General features: G+C 35.4%; 1 protein-coding gene across 1 annotated transcript; it reads right to left on the bottom strand.

Annotated features, from left to right (window-relative positions):
- Positions 1-2,217: 2,217 nt before the first annotated feature.
- Positions 2,218-9,120, bottom strand: LOC143466017 (DNA damage-regulated autophagy modulator protein 1-like). Its single transcript, XM_076964592.1, has 6 exons — positions 8,738-9,120; positions 7,254-7,409; positions 5,946-6,045; positions 5,164-5,341; positions 4,962-4,987; positions 2,218-4,070 (listed from the first exon to the last, which is right to left on the bottom strand). The coding sequence occupies exons 1-6, from the start codon at positions 8,839-8,841 to the stop codon at positions 3,864-3,866; spliced, it is 771 nt and encodes a 256-aa protein (XP_076820707.1). The 5' UTR covers positions 8,842-9,120; the 3' UTR covers positions 2,218-3,863.
- Between the last annotated feature and the right edge of the window lie 649 nt (positions 9,121-9,769).

Here is a 9,769-nt window from a genome sequence, read left to right as displayed (position 1 = left end):
AATCATATTTGTTCCGCCCTTATATATTGGTTGGCACATCTGGTCCTATTTGACACTTCTCCATTTTGATCTTCAAATAAAAGTGAACAGCTTACGTTGTATTTTGTAGCTTGTTGTATTAGTATTTTGTAGCAACGTGTAGCTTACGAGATTTTTTTGGAATAGCACATTGGGTTATACTAATTTTATAAGTCAGGATTGGGAAATAAAACTTTTGACGATCGTGATTCTTCCTGAAAGGGAAAGTCCGCGGGAAGATCACAGGTTAACCAAAGTCGATATTTTAGTGAGCAGAGGTGGAAAGCTGAGCTCGGCTAAAACGTGTTGTCCATTTGGCCTAGTTATTGTATAGCATTTAGTCCAAAGTATAAAAATTGATCAGTATAGACTATTTTAATCCTCTATCTTCTAAAGTCTAAGGAGTGTGTAGTTCTTGAATGCAAAAATCCAACGTAAAAAGCTTGCTATTTATCCATGTTAACTTCAGCCGGATACGCTAGATACCGAGTTTTAACAAATATTGCTCATGCACATGACCAGACAACTTTTACAAAACCGTTTCCTTTTCCTGATAAAAGCACTAATATATATCGTCTGCCAGCAATGAGCATTTAGTTTCGATATTATCAATGGAGATACTTCGAGACGGACTGTTTCTAACTGCGGTAGCTAGACATTCTATGCATAGTACAAATAACGTGAGTAAAATGAGGTTTCCTTGCCTCACACCTCTCTCTATATTAAACTTTCGAGACAGAAAGTTGTTGTTTGTAACAACACTTACTGGGTTAGCGTAAAGAGTTTGGGTCCACTTTAGTACGCACGGGCCACACCCTAAATGAGTTCAGTACTCCGTGAATGAATTACCATTGAACTGTGACGAAAGCTTTGTATATGTCGAGCGACAAGACCGCTCCTATTTTGTTTGCCATATCTACAAAGTCTATTACATTAAACAGAAGGCGGATGTTATTATTACCAATATAGCGACCTTTCATAAAACCATTTTGTTCTTTTCCGATCAATTTTTCCAAAGAAGGTTTTATTTTATTGCTAATCACCTTGAAAATAATTTTGTAATCTGCATTAATTAATGTTATTGAGCGATGGTTTGCTCCAGCAGCGGGATAGGTCGTTCTTCGTCTCTGCAATCGATTAGTTTTTGTTCAGCTTCTCGGACGTTTTTCTAAAAGTGTTTGCCATTGAGTTAGAGTTTGTTTGATTTGGGCTGAAAAACAAATGTTTTCACCGCAAATAACGTATTTTAAAGTGCATGTCCCACCTTAAGTGTGCTGTCGTGGTCTCAGAAGGGTTATGTTTTTTATAAAGTCTTTCATTGTATTAGTCATTGCTCCACAAAAGATTCGTTCTCCAGATGGGACGGGTTGAGCTTCCGCGCAATAACATTTGCCATGGGGAGTTGGATCAAGATTAACATGAATGATGACCAAGTTATGTTCAATACTTGGCAAAATGTCGCAAAACTTCACCTTCTCTGTGAAAGTACAGCATTCATGGACGAAATTAAATTTTGATGCGCATTTTCATTTCTGTGAGGCCCATCTCCTATCTTATCGATGTCATTATTCAACACCACGTTAAAATTACCTGCCATAATAATACTCGAGTCGGTAAAACAGGCTAATTTGTTGAAGTAATCATCAAAACGTTCTGGTCTGTAATCGTTGGGGCATATATATTAACCAATTAATGTTCAATTTTTAAATTGATTGTTAAGAACCTATCGTCATCATCAGAACAAGTGCTTAGTTTTTGATATAAGCCTTGAGTGAATAATACTCCAACACCTCTGGCGAAGTTCGACCCATGAGACCACAAAGCTAACCCGCTCCATTGCACTTCCCGCAATCTTTCATCCTTGCTGGTGCAATGTGTTTCTTGCAGAAGAATAACAAGGTACGTTTTTTAATGAATAAAGTTTTTTGAATTGGTTTAGTTCAAAACGTTTGTTTTATACCAGGTTTAATATAAATTTATCAAAATGTTTTACGATACCAACGACATAATACAAAACAGTTCGTTTACATAGAAAATATGCAACCACCTGTCTGTCAGGTAAAACGCTACCTGGAAATTTTCGACTCAGCTTATAAAAACTTTTGCTTCCCCTCCAATCTTAAATACTGCTTAGGCCTAATTCATTTGCTTATACGAATCATTTTGTTTTAAAACGTTCCTCAGAAAACCAAAATGCACCACGCTTATATTAATATCCTCAAACTGTATTGAACTAAATAAAATTATGTTAGGGAATAATTTTGGAAACATCACACAAATAGTTTATATGCGTCGTCAGGAGTGTATCTTCTTATCATCAAGTCGATGACTCAATGATAATAACCGTTGAAAAGATTTGAACGACAACCGGCCGACAAAAGCATAGTTTGGGATACCGGGGACAAAAGTAATATAGGTCAATTGTAACAGCTCTATCTTTCCTTGTTTAACGTGCGTCATTGAACGTCGAAAATTTAGACAATACATCGGCTTTACAACCTGTATGAAATAAGCTAATCATCTGGACTGTAGTGTAAGCAAAAAAAATTAAAAATCAACAAAAGTTTGTTTTTTAGAAAATTGAGTAAATTTTTTTTAAATGGAATAATTAGGTCTGCATCTGTTAACAAATTAAATCTGATTTTTGGTGGTAGCCAGGAGGAAATGGGAGAGAAGAGCAGTAATAGACTAGTCTTTATTGATGCAATTGGCTTATAGAAGAGTAGAAACTTTGGTCACAAAGTGAATGTTTATGCTTCGGTAACAGTAACAGTAATTGTGTCACGAGAGTATTTTTATACACCGTTTTTATATCCATCACGTTATACACTATTTTTATATCCATCACGTTATACACTATTTTTATATCCATCACGTTATACACCGTTTTTATTCGCATTGTATTGTCTTTATATGCATGTTCACGATATGCCGTGTTTTACTTGTTTATACTCGTGACGTCTCAGATCGTTAGCCCGAGGGCCCAATTAGTAATGTATTTAGCGTCCCACGGGGAATCCTTAGTCGCGTGGAATTTGTTTTGTGGTAAATGTTGCGCTCGGCTGTGTGGTGCTGAGCGAGTTGAGTTAGTCTACGTTTTAATTTTAATAAAGAGAAGACGTTTGTTTTTATTCAAGAAAGACTCGTAAAAATAAGGGAGTCTGGCTGATTGACTAGCCGTTAAAGCGGGGAGCTTACCTGGTCAGAAAAAGTTTGGTTACAATTGTAACAGCAATTTTAACAGCTTGTCAAACACTATTCATAAGTCACTTAATAACCATTGATTTCACTCACGGCCAAACCATTAACTTTGTTAGTTACGATCGTCCTGATCACACTCAAATCGTTTTGATTTTGATGAATGTGACGACGAATCTTATGCTTTGCAAAGTTTGTATGCTGTAAGCATTTTAATAGCGGTCGGCAAGTTGAGTAATGGATTCAATGCATGGCATGCAAGCATTGGCCACATGATCGTGGTTCCAGTGAAGTTTTAAACGTGTTTGTCTGTCAGACCTGTTTGTGCTGTTCGTGGCTCGAACAATGGCTTATATTACATATAGTTAATTTGCAATAGAATAGCAGTTTTAAAGATTGGCGTTACAACGGATCCAGCGATATGTTACAATTGACTATATTGGGTCAAATGTAGAAATAAAACGAGCATATTAAAAACAGAAAAAGTTTAAAATTTTTGGTACATATGTACAAGGTCGTCATTCATGTATTAGCACTAATCTGTATGAATCAGACGCACAGCATTTTAAGTGAAACGGCACAATCTGAATTTTTTACAATTGTCCCCGGTCTCTCCTACAGCTTTAGACAAAAATATTAACTTTGTTTCACACGACATCGACAAAAGCATCATTTGTGCATGGAGCAGAACTTGTGACTGGATGATTGTTAGTTAAACGTTGCAGTTTTAAGTTGACTTCAGTTGTTCTGATGTTCCTCAGGTCGTAGATAAAAGTCAAGAGAAATAAATAGCTTAAATACGTCAAACACCACTCTAAAATGCTGGTCATGTTGAAAAATTTGGCTTTGTTTACCTATAAGCAAATTTAGGCTAGTTTGAATAAATGTGTTTCTAGAAATCATGTTTTTAAGAGGCGTATGGCATGGGTCACAAAATAAGATTTCTCTGATTTCGTCCGACGTCTTACATAAGACTGTTTAGACCAGGGATGTCCAACCTGCGGCCCGCCTGAGATTTTTGTGCGGCCCGCTAGTCATTTTCACTCCAAAAGTATGTACTTCATGTACCTATTTTTCTTGAAATTTAATAGGTTTTGCGGCCCATTCAGTTATTTCAAGTGACAATGCGGCCCACTATAATAAAAGGTTGGACATCCCTGGTTTAGACCAATCAGAGGGCAGCGTAGTAGGTATTGTGTTTTAGCCTGGCAATATATTTCCATAGGATTTGGCTCGTTTCTAGGTTCCAGGTTGCGCGGAAAACGTGGATAAAAATTAGCATGAAAAAGTAGGAAATGTGTATTTTAAAATCTAAAATTCCACTTTTGACTTCGGGCCTATGTAACGGGATGTAGAGATAAGTGATTTTTGCCATATTCCACTAAGAAATAGTATTAGACAATCATAGTTCACATGCATAGTTTCAGGGATCCCCGTAGGCCGATTTTTGAGTAATTGCATTTTTAATATTTCACTACATAAAGAAATAAAGAAAGGAATTGACCCTTTTTTGAATACCATACGCCTCTTTTTAATGCCGTAAGGTGTAAGCTATAACATACTTCATTTTTCTTTTACAGATTTATGTCTAATAGACTCCATACATACAATAACTTATAGCAATAACTATAATAACAGTTAATACGTGAACTAGCCCGTCATTTATATGTTACAAGATACGTTTTGTGAATACAACAAAGCTACAAATGCTGCTGAGTTTGGAAACGCAGGAAAATATAGCTTACCTGTACTAGCATAATTCCAACTCCACCTACATTGCAAAAGTGTTAAAGAAAATATTACGCAGCTGGGCAGCATATCGTAAAAATGGTAAGAACAGTACTTTGTTACTTATTATTGCTTCTATTTCTATTCGGCTTTCACAAAAGTTTATTTCAGTTTTAAAATAAGTTATAACTCGGTATAGCCTATCTCGTAAAAGGATACCTGCTATTAGTAACAATGTTGTCAGAGATGCAATGACTATTCTTAAGTAAACAATGCTCTTGCTATGGACATCAGGAACAAGTGACCACGATATGGAAACAATCATCCAAAAATATACTATGCATCCGGCGAATGTTAAGCCTGCCCCAATCATATGTGGAACAAATGAATCAATCCACTATACAGAAAAACAAGCGTAAGTCAGACACATATAACTTATGCCTGAGAAAAATTAGATGTCAGGCATAGGTCAAACTGCTCATCACTTACGGGCTGCACTTTCAAGACTTTTATTTCACAAGAGCCGCATTACTATAACCGCGCTAAAACAGTAAAGAATGGGAATTTTTCGGATACATTTGATTTAACAAAAAACCTATTATTTTTAGAAAACGTATGAAATGTTAAAAATGCTTCTGTTGTTTTATTGGACAACTTAATTGAATTAAATTTTTAAATAATTGCGTCATGGTGGTTTTTGACCTTATCGTCACGGCGTATGCTTTGCTTTAAGCTGTGTGTTTAAACGGCGTCAAAAATGTCACAAAACTTGCATATACACTATAGAAGCGAAATGTGACCAGCGACTTGTGTTGAATGTAATTTTCTGAAGGAATATAAAAATAGAAACAATTCGCGGGCCGCACTTGAGCTCCAAAAGGACCGCGAATATTTTATATGCCTGATTTAAGTGAAACCTAAGCTATACGACGCTTATGGACTATATACTGTAATTGTAACAATAATAAAAATGTAAGAACTTAAAATGTCGCATACAATACCTCAAAGGATGCAACAAGAGTTATCCCAAAGCAAGCAATGAACCCGAATACTAACGCAGCAATGTTCAACTTGGACTGCCTACTTGTGTGAATTACGTATCTAAGAAACGCAAAATACAAAAGAATAGTTGGCCAATTACAGTTATAAACAATTTAACACAAAACAGTGGTATTAATTAACTTAATTAATATTGCATTTATCTATTTACGAAAAATAAATGATTCGATGTGACGAGGGTGAGGGGAAATGCAAAAACGAGTTGACTTTGAATCAAAGAATAGCTGCCAGTAAGTATACCGAAATCTAGTTTTTCAATAAATTAATCTGTTATGGTTTATTTGCGGCCGTTATGTATCGCAAATTTGCTGTGAAGTATGATGGAGGTATACAACTATGACGTCACCATGTATAGCAACATGTTTGATGGCTGGCCTTTAGTCAAGAGTTAAACGTGTTTTAAATGAAATACGAGTTAAGCTTTTACTCGTTGAGAACGCTTATTTTCGGCATAGAAGTTACAGTCCATGCACTAGGTAAGCATTCGCATCCTTCCGGCAAATATCGGCATTATAATAATAAACTCAGTCTGCTTCAGCTGACGCTTAGTTAGAATTTATCTCCATCAGTACAAATATACGAACTGTTAGTGAAGTTAGGCCTGTAGACATCGGAATTATAATCACTAGATGCCCAACTTATACTAGACTTATCTACTGGATACCCACAAATAACGCGATTAAGCTTTCGATAAGTCACTTCCACTTTGCTTTAGAAAGAAAGATATTAACCGTAACCGTATGAAAGTAACCGTATTGCTTGCATTAATCCATTTTTCATGTGCAAGGATTTCAGATCGTGACGTCATAAAATACCAGTATTTATTTTACATTTGGCGCAATATTTGCATTTTATGCGACGCTTCTTTGACAATAAATACTTAACCGCTTAACATTATTGAAATTTTTCTTCCAGAAGAATCACTAACAACTCTTTGATTTAAGGTTAACTTGTTATAACAATAGCCCCTCACTTAAATGCTGCTGTAGGAATATAAAAACGTTTTTCTTAGGCTACTGCATATGGTGACGTATCTTTTTTTCATGTGAATTTCTGCAACCGAAAATGAGTCAACACCTAGCCCTACATAATATAGCACACAGCCAATTTAAGTATATTATTACATGTCAACACAACTCAATTTTCGAAGCGTGTTTTTATAATCCACCCGCTTATACAGTTACTGCAACTAATCTAGGATAATTATAATTAATCTTTAGTTTAAGATAATACTTCACCACATAATTTACTTGTAATATGAATACATAGTTGCAAATGTCGCCAAAGCTCCCCAGTTAAAAAGCAGTGAGAATATAGCGTTTGAAGGTGGCTGCACCCCGAGGTCGCTGATAAAAGGAAATCCAGGCAGCCCACGGATGAACTCATGTTGATAAATCACGGCATAACTGCAGTATATACATACGTAATATAACTGATTATGAACGCGTACTGCCAATATATACCGATGCTCATAAAATATTATATTATTATAAATGTACACTGACCTACATACACCTTTCAAAAAGTTCTACACAATGATATAGGCTAACAAGTTTATTTTAAGCCTAAAGCAAGCATTTTTTATCATAATGTGATAAATGTTTTCATATTTCAAATAGGTTCATTTCTTGTGCGATGTGCAAGTATAGGCGGATAAGTTATACGACGGCCCAAGCAAGTGGCGTCTATGAAAACTGAATTAATTTAAATACTTTGTAAGGTGCGCTAGACTGCACATTATTACTTGTTCGTATTTTAGATGGTAAACCAAAATTCTGAAAATAATATGGCATATTTCAATTGTTTCATTAATGATCACCGACATAACCTAAGCCTGTATGTGAGCCTATACATAATAGGTATATTTGTATTATACACGACATACATGTGTGAGGTGTATAAAGCTGTGGAAGTGTTTTTCTCAAACATCAATAGGCAATTTTACAGATTACTTAAGAATTTAAAAAATTCTAACTTTACTTATGATTAGTTATTAAAGCAATAGATCTTAAGTTTTTGTTTCACAGTTAGTAATCCGAGGTTCGAAGTTGTCTATATACTATAGGTAGCACTAACCCTATACTTTGCAAGATGTTGACGACGATCACCCGTTCATTTTTCATTGCCGGTGGCAACAGGTAATTGCAATCCTGTTTCTTATGTTTTGTAAGTTTTATCAGCCTCTGTGCCTAACTTCATTTAAGGTGTTTGATCATTTTGAAAGCTTATCGTTTTTTATCATTTCCAAATCTTGTTTTATATGCTAAAGTGGTTCAAAACTATTACTGATTCATTGAAAGTTAATTTTACGATACATAGGCCTAGAAGTTAACAACAATGTCAGGACTAGAAACATTTGTACAAAATTTAAAACTTGCGTCAAGTAATGTAGGTCGAGTACAAGAGCACGCGTATCAGTAATTAAAGCAATTTTATACTGTATATAGCTTGCATTTGATGACAGAAACCGACATCAGGTATGCTACAGCAAGACATTACAACTAGAAATAATGATTTAACTTATTTTATGTTGATATACTATGGTTGCCACCAGGCATAATAATCATCAAATATAAGGCACAACTGGTGAAAACAAAACTTTATTGTCTGTCGACGTTTCCCCATTCGGTTTAACTTCATCAGGGCAATTTCTGTTTTCACCAGTTGTACCTTATATTTGATGATTACTTTTTGTTGGTTAATTAGTAGTTACATGTTACTCGTCAATACTTACCATATGATTATTCCACCAGGAATAAGTACGAAGGCAAGAATAGGCAAATAGATGAAAGACTTCAGCGAAGTCGTTTGAAAGTTTTTCCAATCGCGGCTCTCCATGACAAAAAATGTTTGAAAACAAACAAAGCGTGTTGAAAAATATTGGTCTCCTACAATTTTCCTTGTCTGATAGTAATATATTCTGAAAGTTTAACATGCTAAGTATTAAAAGTTTTTCTCTCCTAACAGATGAACAGCACAAGCTTGCACGCAGGCCTATAACCTGCGTCTGCTAGCCACTTGCTGATTTTTGGTAACTGATCTATAAATTGGTAACTTTGTACCTGGACCGAACACATGCACATATAGGCCTAACGATGTCAAAGGCTGGTAGGTAAAAATAACCAAGTCGCGGTTGTGATGCGGATAGCGGTGGTTTCCTTGTATCCCGAAATGCCCGAGGTGATGACTGGCGCAAATACGACCATCACATAAATAGATTTGTATAGTAAATTTGTGGACGTCAAGAAATATATGAAACTTTTTTGAAGACTTGTACTGATATGCAGCCAAAAAAAATCTTAGAGCAATTTATTGTTTGCGTCATTTGGAGAAAAATTTATGTCGTTACCACTCGGCATAGAGTGTGTTTATTTCCGCTTATTCAAAACATTTTTAGAAGTAGGCCTTTAGTAAGCTTAGTCTAAACTCCTGCAGTATATGTGACTTACTGCAGAATAGGTCACTCTACTGTATTGTATTGGCCTAAATCGGTTGCTAAAGGCAACCTGAGAATTGCATTGTAAATCGCTAAATCCCAACGACGACCCATTACTTATTATGTGCTTTTTTACTTACAAAAGTCAATTTTAAAACAATTTATAAAAATAATATAAAGTGCAAAATAATATGAAGTAGAGGTTATGCTGCTCGTTTGTCGGTCAAGCATAGGCTTACTATACACTATAGTGCTTTGGTTCTTGTATTTGTTCTAGGTAGCCTACTTACAATCTGTTTAAGCTTCCAACTAATGAAAGTAACAACAAAG

This window comes from Clavelina lepadiformis, chromosome 7, assembly GCF_947623445.1.
Source record: "Clavelina lepadiformis chromosome 7, kaClaLepa1.1, whole genome shotgun sequence".
Classification (NCBI taxonomy): domain Eukaryota; kingdom Metazoa; phylum Chordata; class Ascidiacea; order Aplousobranchia; family Clavelinidae; genus Clavelina; species Clavelina lepadiformis.
This window is presented reverse-complemented; position numbering and strand designations above follow the sequence as displayed.

Excerpts from the sequence above, each read along its gene's own strand:
- LOC143466017 (XM_076964592.1), bottom strand. The coding sequence starts at position 8,841 with ATGGAGAGCCGCGATTGGAAAAACTTTCAAACGACTTCGCTGAAGTCT. Across the intron at positions 6,046-7,253 it reads ACTATGTATTCATATTACAA|ATACGTAATTCACACAAGTA; the intron begins GTAAATTATGTG and ends TGCGTTTCTTAG. Across the intron at positions 5,342-5,945 it reads CTCTTGTTGCATCCTTTGAG|TGGATTGATTCATTTGTTCC; the intron begins GTATTGTATGCG and ends TTTTCTGTATAG.